General features: G+C 45.1%; 1 protein-coding gene across 1 annotated transcript in view; it reads right to left on the reverse strand.

Annotated features, from left to right (window-relative positions):
• The window catches only part of LOC121286808 (colorectal mutant cancer protein-like), a 28,382-nt gene extending 10,891 nt beyond the window's left edge, over window positions 1–17,491 (reverse strand). The window contains exons 1-8 of the mRNA XM_041203858.1: window positions 17,365–17,491; window positions 16,090–16,256; window positions 12,501–12,643; window positions 10,007–10,158; window positions 8,611–8,817; window positions 7,161–7,304; window positions 6,810–6,958; window positions 1,420–1,560 (exon numbers count right to left, since the gene is read on the reverse strand). Coding sequence (XP_041059792.1) covers window positions 1,420–1,560; window positions 6,810–6,958; window positions 7,161–7,304; window positions 8,611–8,817; window positions 10,007–10,158; window positions 12,501–12,643; window positions 16,090–16,256; window positions 17,365–17,370 — 1,109 coding nt within the window. The 5' untranslated portion in view covers window positions 17,371–17,491. The remainder of the gene's footprint in view (window positions 1–1,419; window positions 1,561–6,809; window positions 6,959–7,160; window positions 7,305–8,610; window positions 8,818–10,006; window positions 10,159–12,500; window positions 12,644–16,089; window positions 16,257–17,364) is intronic.
• Window positions 17,492–18,017: the final 526 nt, after the last annotated feature.

An 18,017-nucleotide genomic window follows, 5' to 3' on the forward strand; every position in this document is an offset into this window, starting at 1 on the left:
TGAATGGCCTGTTTCTGGACTGCTGTTTATTGGAAGCTTTCCACAAAATGAATCAACACTGCACTGTCTGGGTTGAGTTCACTGATCTGAGGATAATGGGTGAAGGTCTTGGACTCTCTGCATCCTCATCACTGCCCGGAGTGAGTGCAGGAATTCAGGCACGAACCAAGGCCTATCTCCGCCATGCCAGTCACCATCTAAACTGATACCCCATGTGCGGGCACCTGGGTGAGGCATCAGACTCAGGCCTGCAACTCTGGAAAATTCAGTGAGAGTCAATGCCATTGAGGGAATCATAGAATCTCACAGCACTGAAGGAGTCCATTTGGCCCGTCATGTTTGTGCCCACCCTTTGAAAGAGCTTTCCGATTAGTCCCACTGCCCTGCTCTTTCCCCATTACCCTGTACTTTTTTCATCTTCAAGTGTCTATCCAATTCTCTTTTGAGAGTTACTATTGAATCTTCTTCTGCTGCCCTTTAGTGAATTAAATTTATAAGTGCTGCATTTCACAGCACTGCCTGGTAAAGAAAGACCTCGCATTTCTGTAGCACCTTTCATTATTTTAGAAGAAAGTGTTTCACAGCCAATGAAGTACCTTTTTGAAGTGTAGTCACTGTTGTAATTTAGGAAACACAGCAACCAATTGCTCACAGCAAGATCCCACAAACAGCAGTATATTAATAACCAGATAGTCTTTTTTTCTTAGTGATGTTGATTGAGGGAAAACATTGGCCAGGACGCTGGGGAGAAGTCCTCCGCTTTCCTTTGAAATAGTGGCTGTGTGTTCTGTTACGTCCAACAGAGTGTGCAAACAGGGTCTCGGTTATCATCTCAGCTCTAAGGCGGTACCTCTGACAGTGTAGCACTCCCTCAGTACTGACCCTCCAACAGTGCAGCACCCCCTCAATACTGACCCTCCGACAGTGCAGCGCACCCTCAGTACTGACACTCCAACAGTGCAGCACCCCCTCAGTACTGACCCACCGACAGTGCAGCGCACCCTCAGTACTGACCCTCCAACAGTGCAGCGCACCCTCAGTACTGACCCTCCAACTGTGCAGCACTCCCTCAGTACTGACCCTCCAACAGTGCAGCACCGCCTCAGTACTGACCCTCCGACAGTGCAGCGCACCCTCAGTACTGACTCTCCAACAGTGCAGCACCCCATCAGTACTGACCCTCCGACAGTGCAGGGCACCCTCAGTATTGACCCTCCAACTGTGCAGCACTCCCTCGGTACTGCCTCTCTAATATTGCAGTGAGCTCTCAGTTCAGGAAGCATGAAAGTATCAGTCTACATTTTGTGTTCAAATCTCTCGAATAAGTCATGAACCCACAACCTTCTAACTTGGAGACAGGCTGCTTGGGATGAATACGGTATGGATGAATGGGTTGGGGGTGGAGACGGTCAGCCTTACCTGTACTGTAGGGCCAGTCGCAGTGCGGTGCCATTGGATTCATGTTTCCCGAGTAGCATGCTCAGCCTCTCGCAGTCACCCTTGCATTCCTGCAGGACCACTGACAGCTGCTCATTGTGGCCTTTCCACTTGTCAATGCAGCTGTAGGAAAAGCAAATATGGCAGCAAGAGAACAATTATTAAACTTTGGTCACTTCCAAAGTCACTGGCCACATCTCAGCCATTCCTTCATCGCTGGGTCAAAATTCTGGAACCTATCAGCACAGTGGGAGCATTTGCACCAGAGACTGCAGACGACTAAAAGGCGTTTGACAATGCACTTCATAATAAACTTGTCAGCAAAATTTGAAGCCCGTGAGATTAAAGGGGCAGTGGCAGCGTGGATACAGAATAAACTCAGGGACAGAAAGCAGGGAGTAGTGGTGATCAAATCTTTTTCAGACTAGAGGGAGGTATACAGTAGTTTTCCACAGGGATTGATATTAGGGCCTCTGCTCTTCCTGATATATACTAATGGATATACACAGCATAATTTAAAAGTTTTCAAATGATACAAAACTTGAAAATGTAATAAAGAATGAGGGTAGCAACAGACTTCAGTTGGACATATAATGGCAGACTTTTTCTTTCATTGGATGTGGGTGTCGCTGGCTAGGCCAGCATTTATTGTCCATCGCTAATTGTCCTTGTTCAAAGAGCATTTAAGAGTCAACCACATTCTTCTGGATCTGGAGTCACACATAGGACAGCAGATTTCCTTCCCTAAAGGGCATTAGTGAACCAGATGGGTTTTTACAACAAACGACAATGGTTTCATGGTCATCATCAGACTTTTAATTCCAGATTTTAATTTCATCATCTGCCATGGTGGGATTTGACCACAGGTCCCCAGAGCATTACCCTTGGTTACTAACATACTAGCTAGTGACAATACCACTATCCCACCACCTCCACCGGATAAAATTTAATGTACAGGAGTGTGAAGTGATACACTGGTTGCAGAATGAGATGAGGCAATATAAACTAAATGGCAGAACTTTAAAATGGATGCAGGAACAGAAAGACCTGGGGATGTGTTTACACAAGTGTCTAAGGGTGACAGGACAAGTTGAGAAAGCTGTTTAAAAAAACATATGGGATTCCTGGCACTAATAGAGACAGGAAATTAAAAAAGCGAGAACATTATATTAAACCTGACTGGTTAGATCTCACCTGGAGCATTGTATTCAATTCTGAACAGCACACTTCAGGAGAAGGTGCAGAAGCGATTTACTAGAATGGTTCCAGAGATGAGGAACTTCAGTTATACAGAGACTAGAGAAGCTTTGATTGTTGTCCTTAGAACAAATAAGGTTAAAAAGGGATTTGATAGAGGTGTTGAAAATTATGAGGGTTTCAATAGAGTAAATAAGGAGAAACTGTTTCTGCTGGCAGGTGGGTTAGTAACCAGAGGGACACAGATTTAAGATAGTTGACCAAAGAACAAGAGGGAGAAATGAGGAAATATTTATTATGCCTCCAGTAGTTGAAATCTAGAACACACTGCCTGAAGCAGATTCAATAATTGGAATAAATGGATAGCTCTTTCAAAGAGTTGACATAGGAATGATGGGTAGAATGGTTTTCTTTTTGTGTTGTCTGATTCTATGGTTGAGGATCAAGGGCCACCACTACCTTCCTAACGGAAACTAGAGGATCAGCAATAAAAACCAGCCTTATCAGCGATGCCATATCCCGAGAATAAACAGAAAAAGCAAATTTTACATCAATGAAGAGTGCAGGAGGGCATGCCAGGAGCAACATCTGGCATACTAAATTGAGGTGTCAACCTGGTGAAGCTATAACCAGGACTATTTGCAAGCCATCAGTGGAAGCAGCAAATGATAGACAGGGCTAAGCAATCCCACAACCAACAGATCAGATCTGAGCTCTGCAGTCCTGCCACATCCACTCTTGAGTTGTGAATGGTGGTGGACAATTAAACAACTAACTGGATGAGGAGGGTCCACAAATATCCCCTTACTCAATTATGTGGGAGCCCAGCAAATCAGTGCAAAAGATAAGGCTGAAGCACTTGCAACAATCTTCAGCCAGAAATGCCGAGTGCAAAGGCGGATTTGCAGTTATTGGGGCCCCGTGCTCAGCTTCATTTTTGACTGAGCTGTATATAAACACATACAGCTCCTTCACATCTATACCGCCCTTCTTACTATCAAATTCCCAATGTGCTTTATTAGTGTTACTTCTAGTTTTAATTCAAATGCCAAGCGAGACTACCACACAGAAACAACGAGTGTCGAAAGCAGTGAATTAAGGAGCCTGACAGTAAACGAGTCCGATGGGGAATGCGCAGAGCACAAAGATTATAAAGCAAAATTCATTTTTGGGAAACAGTTGCCGCCTTGGCGCCTCAGCAAACCGAGGACAGGTGACAGCTAACACCAAGGATCTTACGGGGCTCAATCAGAACTGACCAAAGGTTTTGCAGAAGGAAGGGATTTCAGGACAGTTTCACCTGAAGCGATCTTGTAAATCCAGTTTCAATCTGTTGAAATGGACATTGGAACAGACATTCAGAACGTGGAAGAGTTCCAAACATTGAACAAATGAAATTACTTTTGGTTTGTGGAAAGGGTGATGTGGGAGCTGATATAAACAATGCTGTTACTTGTAACATATTAACTAGAATATTCATCATCCTTAACATGCAGTCCTTTACAAATAAAATGCAATCTAAAAAAAAATTGCAATCTAAACATTATGTGTAATATTTCCAAAGCTGCAGCTGCCAGTTTAAAAAGAGAAACTGCTTCTTTATAGGTTACAGCATTTAAAGTGTGTTTATATAGGCATCTGTATATATTCCTACAGACATTAAGGAACTTTATTTGGAGAAATGTTTTAAAAATGTATAACTCAATATCCCACATAATATCTTGTAATTTAATGTTTAATATGTTTGAAGAGCTGGTGAAAATATTAAGAGACATTTGCTTCTGTGGGGTTTTCTATATAGCTCATATCTGTTTGGTACTGTGTGTTATACTGGCAGCCTACCTTGTAGTCGGGGGGCTGTTGAAAAATGCTGTCACTTGTCCAAATCTTGAGTGACATTGAGAGTTATAGTTTCCCTGTATTCGCTAATCATTCAGCTAAAATTCAACACTGAATGATTTGTAACCAGAATGAATCATTTCAAAAGCCCACCAACTCTCTGGTATTCTTCTTGTCATTACATGTAGCTTTTTAAAAAATTCATGTATAGGATGTGGGCTTCGCTGGCTAGGCCAGCATTTATTGCCCATCCCTAATTGCCCTTGAGAAGGTGGTGGTAAGCTGCCTTCTTGAACCGCTGCAGTCCCCGTGGTGTAGGTACGCCCACAGTGCAGTTAGGGAGGGACTTCCAGGATTTTGACCCAGTGACAGTGAAGGAATGGTAATATATTTCCAAGTCAGGATGATGTGTGGATTGAAGGGGAACTTCCAGGTGGTGGTGTTCCCATGTATCTGCTGCCCTTGTCCTTCCAGATGGTAGCGGTTGTGGGTTTGGAGGCTGCTGCTTAAGGAGTTTCTGCAGTGCATCTTGTAGATGGTACACACTGTTGCCACTGTGCATCAGTGGTGGAGGGAGTGAATGTTTGTGGATGGGGTGCCGATCAAGCAGGCTTTTTTGTCTTAGATGGTGTCAAGCTTCTTGAGCGTTGTTGGAGCTGCACTCATCCAGGCAAGTGGAGAGTATTCCATTATGCTCCCGACTTGTGCCTTGTAGATGGTGGACAGGCTTTGGGGAGGCAGGAGGTGAGTTACTTGCCACAGGATTCCTCGCCTCCGACCTGCTTTTGTAGCCAGAGTATTTATATGACTAATGCAGTTCTGTTTCTGGTCAATGGTAACCCCCAGGATGTTGATAGTGGGGGATTCAGTGTTGGTAATGTCATTGAATGTCAAGGAGAGATGGGTGGATTCTCTCCTGATAGAGATGATCATTACTTGCCACTTGTCCTGTTTCATTCCTTTTTTGAGACCTTGTAACAGTTTGAAACAACTGAAAGGCTTTGCTCGGCCATTTCAGAGGGCATTTTAGAGTCAACCACATTGCTGTGGGTCTGGAGCCACATGTAGGCCAGACCAGGTAAGGAGGGCAGATTTCCTTCCCTAAAGGACATTAGTGAACCAAATGGATTTTTACGACAATCGACAATGATTTCATGGTCACCATTAGACTTTTAATTCCAGGTTTTTATTGAATTCAAATCCTATCATTCGAACCTGGGTCCCCAGAGCATTACCCTGGGTCTCTGGATTACTGGTCCAGTGACAATACCACTACACCATCGCTGTGACTCCACACGCAATGGTATCTCTAACCCCAGAACCACCTCAATGCCTTAACCCAGGCTTGTCCAACCTTTTTGCTTGTCGGGGGTCAGGGGTGGGGGGGTGGACGGGGGTGGACGGTGGTTGTGGGTTGGGGGGGGTGGTTGGCCACATTTCCATTTTTTTCACACTCAAGGGGCCGGTGAACAGATTTTGGAAAGATGAGGTTTGGCAGAATATTAAACTGAATTTTTTTTAAAAAAATATGTGATATTAGGAAAAGAAACAATTGCTGAGCAAAAATAAAGCAATGTCAAAGCAATAAATTGTTAAGTTAAAAAAAGAGTAATTAATAAAAATGTCCAGAGTGTGAGAGGGTCAGAGTTTGTCCAATTCACTCCTAGTCTCCAGGTGCGCACCCTCACCCACTGTGTGAGTGGGTATGAGTATGTATTGGTGTGTAATGGTGAGAATGAGTGAGAAATCTGAGACTGGGGGTGAGACAGACACTCACACTCCCACCCACACACCCACTCTCACTCCCACACACTCTCACTCCCACACACTCTCACTCCCACACACTCTCACTCCCACACACACACCCACTCTCACTCCCACACACTCTCACTCCCACACACTCTCACTCCCACACACTCTCACTCCCACCCACACACCCACTCTCACTCCCACCCACTCTCACTCCCGCACACTCTCACTCCCGCACACTCTCACTCCCGCACACTCTCATTCCCACCCACACACCCACTCTCACTCCCAGACACTCTCACTCCCACACACTCACACTCCCACCCACACACCCACTCTCACTCACTCTCACTCCCACCCACACACCCACTCTCACTCCCTCACACACACACACACACACACATACACTCTCACACTCTCAAGGCCAATTAGGGATGGGCAATAAATTTTGGCCTACCCATCAATGCTCACATCCCATGAAAGAATTTTTAAAAAATTTGCCCATAAAATATTTAAACGAGAAAATGCAAGAGAATTCCAGATATCCCAGTGCTCAAGAATTCTCTGGAATAAATCCAGTTTCTTACTTCCTAAGCTGATCCGCATCGATTTCTGAATCCCGGATCCTTACTCTGGCCACATTGGAACCGTGTGCATGAAGGAGTTGGGAAAGATTTTGGACACTGGAGCACTCCTGGAATGACCGGATCAATCGTTCAAGCACAAACCCTGGATCCTGCAGCAGAGACGAGAGCAAGGAATGAAGGAATTCCTTCCAGGAATAAATGACTCTGGTTTCTTAAAGGACTGACACCCGGCCCATAAATCCAGGCTGCCATACAAAACCACAGCCAGCATCTTCAAAGTCATTGACAATTTGATTAGTTTGGAATGAACATTTCTAAAACCCACATTCCCCTGTTACTCCTGATACTTACAGTGTGCACAAATTCCTCACACTCGGTATTGATAGTGCTGGATCCAGCTGTGATTGCCGCCACGATACTGGGGAATGGACTGGGAGGCGGACTGGCTGTCACACTCTGTTGCAGACTCTGGAGACATGCGAGCAAGCCATCAGCCTAACATAGGAACCAAGAACAGTGAGTGAGGATCATATTACACTGAGACCTCCCACACTGCACACAAGAATATACGCATGCACACATGTACACAAGAGCATGCATATGCCAACAAACACACACCAACATGCACACTCACATAAACATGCAAAGCATTGACAATTTAGTTAACAAACAAAAAACTGAAAGTGAAGTGACCTTGATTCACAGACACTGCCCACTGATGGGATACTGCCAGTCAAATCTTGATAGGACAATTTAGAGGGAGATTTACTCTGTATCTAACCCTGTGCTGTACCTGTCCTGGGAGGGTTTGATGGGGACAGTGTAGAGGGAGCTTTACTCTGTATCTAACCTTGTGCTGTACCTGTCCTGGGAGTGTTTGATGGGGACAGTGTAGAGGGAGCTTTACTCTGTATCTAACCCTGTGCTGTACCTGTCCTGGGAGGATGTGATGGGGACAGTGTAAAGGGAGCCAGTCACTGTCGGACATTCTCTGAATCTCCTGGCCCCTCCTGCACTACTTCATTCATCATAGAGCACAAAAGGAAGGCCTTTTTTAATGCATTCATGAGATGTGGGTATCACTGGCAAAGCCAGAATTTGTTGCCCATCCCTAAACATGCTTCTGGTATAACTGATTGGATTGCTCGGTCATTTTAGAGGGAAATTACACTGTGCAGGTCTGGAGTCACTTCTGGGCTACACTGGGTAAGGATCGCAGATTTCCTTCCTGAAAGGGCTTTGGTGAACCAGGTTGGTTTTTATGACAATCCTGGTCATTTCCTGGGCACCATTAATGATGTGAGCTTTTTATTCCAGATTTATTTAATTAATTAAATTTAAATTCCACAGCTGCCTTGTGGCATTTAAGCTCTGGTCTCTGGATCATTTAGCCAGATCTCCACGTTACTAGTCCAGTAACATAAACCACCATGCTAACATACCATCGAGATATCTAATTAATCCCCCTCCCACTGCCCTTTCCATATAGTCCTGCAAATGTCACCTTCAAGTATTTATCCAATTCCCTTCTGAAAGTTATTAGTGAATCTGTTTCCACCGCCCTTTCAGGCAGCGCGTTCCAGATCACAACAACTCGCGGCAGATTAATTCCCGCTGATTCGGCGCAGTCTGTCAATGTCTCCCTGTGCTACAGCACAGAAGCAGGCTATTCAGCCCATCATATCTCCACTGGCTGACAGCACCTGGAGACAGATGGAGAGCATAATAGCCAGCGACTTGCAATAAAAACAAAAAATACTGGGAAAAACTGGAAAAAGCTGGAAAAAAGCAAGTAACTTGCCTTTAGTTGGAGCTTGTCTCTCTCCCGCTGAATCCCATCGAGAGCAGCTGTGACTCGCCACAGTTCCTGGTCCTTGTCGAGGAGTTGGTGTGCAAGGTGCTGATTTTTCTCTCTCAGGCAATCCAGTTCGGCTTCCCACTGACTCCTTTCCTCCTGCAGCTCTGCGGTCAGGTCAACCCCCAGCTCTCGTTCCACCCCCTCGATTGTCTGGAGTGAGGGTTGAAGGGGGCGTGCTTACAGCGATAGTAACACAAGAATAAAATGCTCAGCACAAGCACCAGCGCACAGGTCAGCGGAGTCTCAGCTGGTAATCTGATCTCTTACTGTTTACTGAATATCTCAGTTCTCCAGGGCAGGTAAGGGCAAGGGGCTGCTCACAAACTCCATTGGGAGCTACTGACAGGGTGGGGCAGGGCCACAGTGGGGAGAGGGACAACTGGTCCAAGGGGCACTCGAACTCTCCCCTCTCCCCCCCGCCACCCTCTCCTCCGCCCCCTCCCCACCCCCACTCCTGCCGGTGCTGGGGGAATGACAATGCAGAACTACGAGTAGAAATGTTACATTGGAATAGGAGGAGGCCATTCAGTCCCTCAAACCTATTCCCCCATTCAGTGAAATTATGGCTGATCTGTGACCTATAGCCACCTTTATCCCATATTCCTTAATAAATCTGGTTAACAAAAATCTATCAATCTCAATTTTAAAATTAATAATTGATCCAGCATCAATTGTCATTAACGGAAATCTCCCACCCTTTGCGTGTCACAGTGTTTCCTAATTTCACTCCTGAAAATTTGACTCCAATTTTTAGACATTGCCCTCCTAGTCCTAGACTCCCCAAGCAGCCGAAATAGTTTCTATCTATTTACTGTATCTGTTCCTCTTAATATCTAGAAAACCTCAATCAATTATCCCTTAACCTTCTAAATTCCAGTGCCTACAGCCCGAGAATCCCCCAGCCATTCTAAGTGATACTAGAGCAGTGAGTGCTGCAACCAGTGTCCAGTCTGTGACTCAGTGTCCAGACACCTGAACCAGTTATCCAGTCTGTGACCCAGTGTCCATACCCCTGACCCAGTTTCCAGACCCCCGACCTAGCGTCCAGACCCCCGACCTAGTGTCCAGAGTCTGTGACTCAGTGTCCGGAACACTGACCCAGTGTCAAGTCTGTGACCCAGTGTCCAGACCCCTGACTGAGTGGCCAGACCCCTGACCCAGTATTCAGGCCCCTGACCCAATGTCCAGAGCCCTGACCCAGTGTCCAGTCTGTGACCTAATGCCCAGAGTCTGAACAGCACCCAGAATCTGACCCAGTGTCCAAACCCCTGACACAGTGTCCAGTCTGTGACCCAGTTTCCAGACCCCTGACCCGCTGTCCAGATCTCTTGACTCTTACTTGAGTGACCAGCTCCCAGTGGGCGAGTGCTGCCTCCTCTTCTTTGGTGGGGTCAGTGCAGCGATGTGGGATTTCTGTCCTCCGGGTGCGCACTGAGTCCTCGAGTTCCGTCAACACCCGGTGCAGTTTCTGCGACAGCTCACCCTGTTCACCTGAGACAGGAAACAGAGCCGAGGTGACAGCAATGAGTGAGCAATGCATGGCCAGACATCAGGAGCAGCAAAACTCAACCACAAGGTGGGAATATACTTTTTTGACTATGCTTCAACCCCCAACAACAACAACTTTCATTTATAAAGCGCCTTTAACATGGTAAAATGTCCCGAGGTGCTTCACACAGTGTTATCAAACACACAAACAGCCACTTAAGGAGATATTAGGGACACGTGACCAAACACTTGGTCAAAGCAGTAGGATTTCAGGAATGTTTTAAAGGAGGAGTGGTAAGTAGAAGGGTGGAGTGGTTTAGGGAGGGAATTCTAGATCTTAGGGCCCAGGCAGCTAAAGGCATGGCCGCCAATGGTGGAATGATAGAAATCAGGGATCTTGGAGGATTGTGGGGCTGGAGGACGTCACAGAGATAGAAAGGGACAGATCCTGATTCATTCTAATAAAGGCTGAAATATTAATCTGACTTCACTCTCAGAAATAATTACAGAAAATCTCAACACTTCTTCAGTCCTCCTGTAAAGGGGAAACCATTGGTTTGAGCGTGGATGACCCAGAGTTGATTTGTTGCCTGGATTTGTACCCCACTGGGAATGGTCTGGACCGGGGAGGGGTGGTGGTGGGAGGTTGGGGATACCCCCACTATTCCAGTAATTGATCGTAACGTTAACTGTCTCCAACTCGGTTTGGAATCATTCCCACATGCAATGACTTAGTCATTTGACATCTGACATGATCGGGGGCTCAACGTCTCAGATGTCCCAAAACTTTCCAGCCAACGAAACACTGTTGGAAGTGTAATCGCTGTTTTAATGTGGAATAAGCAGCAACCAATTTACATACAGTGTTACAATCCCCATAAAGCCCTTTTAAAGAAAACAATCCTGCAATGCCAAAGGAAAGAAAACTACTTGAAAAAGATTCACTTTTTAATACTTTTACTGTAACAAATCAATTAAAATCAATATTATTCAAATATTATTTAACAGATGAAGGATAATTCAAACATAAAAAATATTTCATTTGAAATAGTCGATAAAACAAAGAAATGCCCCACATAGTTACAGGCACTCACATCACTTCCTGAACAAATGTGACACCACATGCAAGTTCACAGCCTGTCCAGCACAGCCATCATTTTGTAGGATCTCTCACTTCCCACACAAGCATTTCAGCCCTTGGGTCGCATTCACGAGCCACCGTATTCCATCTGAAGTCTCAAGACACAGTTACCACCAACAGGGTACACGTCTATGAACCATCTCACTTAGGTCATGAAGTCCTAATGACACAGAATCCCCAGAGACTCCATTCTCTCATCCCTTTAAACAGTCTGATTGATTCCGACAAAACTAAAAAAAAAGCAGCTGTCGTTACCAAATTTTTGTGCAGTGAAACTGGGGAGGTATTATGAAAGGATTAAGTGGGTTTCCTAGCAGACAGCTTAGTCCAAGAAATGCTCATATTACCTGAGTTTGCCATGGGGATGTAAAGCTAAGAAGCAAAGGATAAATAGAAAGTTAATTGCAATGATGCTTTCCAATCCACAAGCCCTGACCTTCCTGTCTTGCATACAGTTAATAGAGGGTGGGATTTTCTGGCCCCTACAATGGAGGGCATCATTGTGGGAGGGATGGGAAAATTTGGAGAGCCATTGACTTTTAACTTCTCTCCAAATTTTCCCATCCTGCTTGGGTTGATGCCGTCACTGATGGGACAAGAAAGTCCCAGCCATATGCCTTTGCTCTATTCTCAGAAACCTGCTTCAACATCAGGATTTGTCCTAAACATTCTGCCACAAAGACAGGGTGAACACAGCATCATTGCAATTAGCTTTCTATTTACCCTTTGCTTCTTAGCTTTACATCCCCATGGCAAACTCAGGTAATATGGGCATTTCTTGGACTAAGCTGTCTGCTAGGAAACCTACTTAATCCTTTCATAATACTCCCCAGTTTCACTTTGATCTTAAGGGGGACATTGCACAAAAAGAAAATACAGGCTTTTCCCAAGCCACATGGGTCATCTCAATAGCAAAGCTTCTACAAATAGCAATGTAGTAATGACCAGATAATCTGTTTTTGTGATATTGGTTGAGTGATAAATATTAGGCACCAGGGAGAACTCTTCTGCTCTTCTTTGAAATAGTATCAAGTGATCTTTTAGATCCACCCAAACATGCAGGTGAGGCCCTGGTTTCAGGTCTCACCCAAAAGTTGACACCTCTGAGACCTCAGCACCCCCTCAGTACTGGGCTTGAACCCATGAGCCACAGGTGACCCCTCCTATAAATCCGTGATACTCACGGATGGCCTTGCCTACGGACCTGTGATCCTCGATATTTGACAAGGTTGTCCTGGGCAGTCAGAGTCCGTGAGTTGATCTTGGCCTGGAGAGAGGCATGTGCTGGTCTCCAGGTAGTGACTGTCACTAAAGTCTGAGCAAGTGTCCAGATATTCATCTTCCTCCCTGCAAGGAAAATAAGGAAAAGTGATAAGAAAACAGGAGAGCAAAGAGCATGGGGTGCTTAGGTTATGTAGAGACAGGTAACCAGCCAGACTCAGTCCCTCAGGATTCCAAGATCGAATAGATGCAGCAGAACACTGCAATAAGCAGCTCCCACCACAGGAGGCTGCCGTTTCCTGTGATTTCTGCACTGACCCGGCCTGGGGGAAAGGGGGAATCTCTGTGAATGCAGTGGTCAGTCTGAGCTGGTCACTTCAAGGTGGTCAGTCCAAGTCATTCACTCCAGTCCAGAACCATCACTGTCGGCTGATCACTCTGGGCTAGCCACTCTAAAGTGGTTGCTCTGGACAGAATGATCAGTTGCTCTGAACCAGTTAATCTGAAATGGTCACTCTGGGCTAGTCATTCTGGGTCAGTCACTCTGGGCTGGTCACTAAACTGGTCATTCTAGGCTGTCATTCCTGGTCTGTCACTCTGGGTCAATTACTCTGTATTAGTCACTCCAAAAGATAGTGACATTAAAGGTAGCAGGGTATATCAGGGAGAGTTAGCAGTTATGGGATGGTCTTGCTTGTTGGAGACAGGATGGTTTATATTTTGCATGAGAGAGGGATGGAATTCCTGGTCAGATTCTCGCTCTCCTTCCTTCTTGTTGGAATAAGTAATGGGGAACACTGAACAGTAACTCTACAAAACCCTGTTGAATGTACTTGGGGGAGTCTCCAGCAGAGGTGACTGCTCCCTCAGTGCAATTATTCCACAGTAATTTCTAGAATAGTCACTTGGTGGCACAGAGCTTGAATGTTGCTGAAAAAAGAGACCTGCTGTCGAATCTTTTCATCTTGCACTCATCAGGACAGGTGCAAGAATACCACATTTCAAAAGGAGCAACAATTTATACTGCATGAGAAAAGGGTGTTGATTATTTGGCAAGCTGACTCTGATTAGTCAAAGCATTGCCATGGAGAATGCACCAGAGAGCTACAGATATTATCCCACAGGATAATGGCTACCCCGATCGGATCATTGCTCTGTGTAATGCGCATATCCACTAATGGGCCTAAGGCCGCCACTATGCTGAAAAGTGCCCAGTCTACCTCAAGTTACCCTGGAAGGGCAAGGTATCTCAAAAATTTGAGCAACAGGTGAAACTAGCTGTTTCACGCTGTTAGAATGCATTAGAAACACAAGTGATAATCGCCACTAACAGGATGCTGCCGTCAAGCCAAAAAGATGTTCTGTCTACCACACAAATGAGTAATGTGGTGTATAAATTTCAGGGCTGGTGTGGATAACACAAGGAACCTACAGAGGGATACAGGCAAGTTAAACTAGTGGGCAAAAACTTGGCAGATGGAATACAATGTGGGAAAATGTGAGATTATGCACTTTGGCAGGAAGAATAGAAGAGCTGAATATTATTTAAACGGAGAAAGACTGCAGAAGGCTGCAGCGCAGAGGGATTTGGGAGTCCTTGTGCATGAATCACAAAAAGCTAGCATACAAGTTCAACAGGTAATAGGGAAGGCAAATGGAATGTTGGCCATTATTTCAAAGGGAATGGAGTATAAAAATAGGGAAGTCTCACTAAAACTATACAAGGCACTAGTTAGACCACCTTGAATACTGTGAACAGTTTTGCTCCCCTTATCTAAGGAAAGATATTCTGGCATTGGAGGCAGTCCAGAGAAGGTTCACTAGGTTGATCCCGGTTATGGAGGGATTTTCTTATGAGGAGAGGTTGAGTAGGTTGGGCCTGCACTCATTGGATTTTAGAAGAATGAGAGATGACCTTGTTGAAATATATAAGCTCCTTAGGGGTCTTCACAGGGTAGATGCTGAGAGGCTGTTTCCCCTTGTGGGAGAGTCAGAGGGCATAATCTCAGAGTAAGGGGGCGCCCATTTAAAACAGAGATGAGGAGGAATTTCTTCTCTCAGAAGTCTGTAGAATTCTTTACCACAGAGGGTTGTAGAGGCTGGGTCATTAAGTATATTCAAGGCTGAGATAGACAGATTTTTAATTAGTAAGGAAATCAAGGGTTATGGGAAAGTGGAGTTGAGGATTATGAGATTAGCCATGATCTCATTGAATGGCGAAGCAAACTCAATGGGCCGAATGGCCTACTTCTGCTCCTATGTCTTATGGTCTTTTGGCTTATGTGTAATGTCAGGTACATGGGCTGTACATCCTAATGACTGGTGGGTCGTATCAAACAGTACATCCCTTTGGTTGTTTGCAATAGGCAGAGTGCATACCGTACTCAACATGCCCGTGGTGGCAAAACTCAGAACTTAATGTCTAATGCTAAATGTGATTCCGCGATTGGGCAGCACTTGCTGAACAACCCCGAGTCTGTTAAGAATCACACTAACAACCAATTTAAGATTATCATTTGGGCTCGCAATGTAGCTCATTTGCTACATATGCAGGGACCTGTCCTCTGCAGGCAAAAGGAATATGCCCAGGCATTGCACCTTTTTTGAATTAACAAAAGCATGAGGGACAATAGCTCCCTGGTACATTTGCCATGGCAATGTCTTGACCAACCAGAGCTGACTTGCCAACCAATCAGCACCCTTTTCTCATGCAGTATAAATAGTTGTTGCCTTTGAAATTTAGCATTCTTGCATCTGTCCTGATGAAAGTAAGATGTAAAGCTTCAACAATATGTCTTTTTCTTTTAGCAATACTTAAATTCTGAAATGTTAGCCTTGGCTTAGTGGTAGCATTTTCTCTCTCTCTCTCTCTCTCTCTTTCTCTCTCACTCTCATCACTGAGTCAGGAGTTTGCAGCTTTAAGTTCAACTCGGTGAGTTGAGCACAAAAACCCAGGCTGACACACCCAGTGCATGTCTGAGTGGGTGCTGCACTGACAGAGGTGCTGTCATTTTGGGTCAGATGTTAAAACAATGCCCCGTCTGCAAGCGAATGTAAACAATCTGATGATGGCTATTCTGAAGAAGACCAGGGGATTTCTCTCCCCGGTGTAGTGACGAATATTCATGCCTCAATCAACATCATTTAAATAGATTTTCTGGTAATTATATCACATTGCAGTTTGTGGGAGCTTGCTGTGTGCAAACTGGCTGATGCATTTCTTACAGTACAACAGTGATGACATTTCAAAAAAAGTACTTCATTGGCTGTGAAATCCTTTGGAACATCCTGAGGTGATGAATGGTGCTATAGAAATGTACATCTTTCTTTCTTACAGGCCTGATTTTAACTGTTGATTTGCCCTACAGCTGAATCAGGCCTGAGGGAGTAAATGGATGGAACTTGGGTCATGAGTTGAGAAATGAGAGGGAGTGAAGTTGATGTTTCATTAATTGTCAAATTGATTCCTTCTCGCCAGTGGGACTCAACTCCCCATCATCCCCCACCCAGGATGAATGATCATGAGGAAAGGAGAGGGCCAGAAATCTGGAACAATCATTTACTATGCACACCTGATAGTTGTCACTGTCAGTCTGTCGATCTTCCTGTTCAATTCAGCAATAACAACAAGTAACTCTGTGATCTGTTCCTCGTAATGTAGCACAGCTAATGCCTCCTCCTCCTCTGGCACCTCCAGCTTCACTTCTGTGTACTCAGCAGTCAAAAGAGAGTCTGGACACTGTACAGACAGAAAAAAAACAGTACTCATACCACTGCACAATGTTATGCAATGAGATCATGTGACAGGGGTGTGTGATGGATCCACATGTGATGCGTCTGTGTGTGACTGGTTCCCGTGTGACGGGTCCGCGTGTGTGACTGGTCCCTGTGTAATAGGTCCATGTATAATGAGTCTGTATATGACAGGTCCATGTGTGACAGGTCCATGTCTGATGAGTCTGCGTGTGACAGGTCCATGTGTGAAAGGTCCATGTGTGACGAATCTATGTGACAGATGTGTGTGACAGGTCAAAGAGTGATAGGTCCATCGCTGTGTAAAAAATTCTCACCCCCTCCTCTGGTTAATCATCTTGCCCTGTGGTTTATTTACTCTATCAAGACCATTCATGATTTAAAACACCTCCATTAAATCTTCCCTAAACCTCCTCTCTAAGGAGAAGACTCCAGATTTAAAATGTCACTAAAAAACAGATTATCTCATCATTATCAATTGCTTTTTGTGGGATCTTGCTCTGGGCAAATTAGCTGCCTTGTTTCCTACATTATAACAGTGACTACGCTTTTAAAAGTAGCTGTAAAGCCCTTTGGGACTTCCTGAGGCCATAAAGGTGCTAGAGAAATGGAAGTCTTTTTTTCCTAGTTTCTCCATGTGACGGAAGTCCCTCACCCCTGGTAGCATTTTATCAAATCTCCTCTTAACCTTCTCTGCTTTAAGGAGAATAATCCCAGTTCGTCCAGTCTCTCCACATTAACTGAATTCCCTTATCCCCTGACCCAGTCTAGTATCCAAACTCTTTCTGGAATGAATGCTGTAATAGAAAGAGACCAACCCCTCCATCTGCCTCCCCATGATTGAACCCGCTGTCTGTGCACACACATCAATAATGTCCACCAGATCCAGACCCTTTATACAAACAGCAGCAACATGACAAGCAGGACATAAAGACAGCAGGACAGCCCTTCGGGAAAACTCTCCATCAGAGCTAACAGCCCCTCACGTTATATCTGAACATACTCAGTGCAACAGCGTAGGGATCGAATGATTCCTTTATTGAACAGATCAATGAAGTTGAGGGAGGGATTCAGCATTTTCTGTCAGACTGTACCTCCATTCCGGTATGGCAATTCTACCTCCGAAGGTCTGGCTCTTTCCAGTTGTTTCCTTCCTTTCTCCACAGAGATGGTTACTGTGATGATGAAGGGTAAAAGTTGGGTAGGAATTTGCTAGCCTCTCACTGTTTCTATTCCTTGGTGTCGCTGGATTTAAGGTCACGTAATCAAACTCGGGATTTTTTTTTGAACTTGGCAAACAAGATCCTGGGAATTAGCAGCATCCTAGATTTCCTGTCTCGGTAAAAGTCGGAATCGCCCTTCCTCTGGTGCTGCTGCAAGTCAACATCCTTTGGATTCTAGTTTCCTCTCTCAGGTTAACCCTTAAAGCCGTCATGTAAGAAACACATCAGTGTAGTATTTACACCAGATAACCAGGCCATTCGGCCCAAATGCTCCTTGCTGGTCATTAGGCTCCACATCAGCCTCCACCCACCCGGTCTCCATCTCACCCTATCACCATTCCCATGTCTCCCATATCCGCTTCCGCTTAAATGTTTCTACCTCAACCATTCCCTGTGGTAGCGAGTCCCACATTCTTACCACTCTCTGGGTAAAGACATAATAAATGTGTCCTTTTACAACACACAGTCAGTGCTGGGACACTCAGTCCTGTTACACATGCACAGTCAGTACTGGGACACTCAGT

The sequence above is a fragment of the Carcharodon carcharias genome, chromosome 14 (assembly GCF_017639515.1).
Source record: "Carcharodon carcharias isolate sCarCar2 chromosome 14, sCarCar2.pri, whole genome shotgun sequence".
Taxonomy (NCBI): Eukaryota; Metazoa; Chordata; class Chondrichthyes; order Lamniformes; family Lamnidae; genus Carcharodon; species Carcharodon carcharias.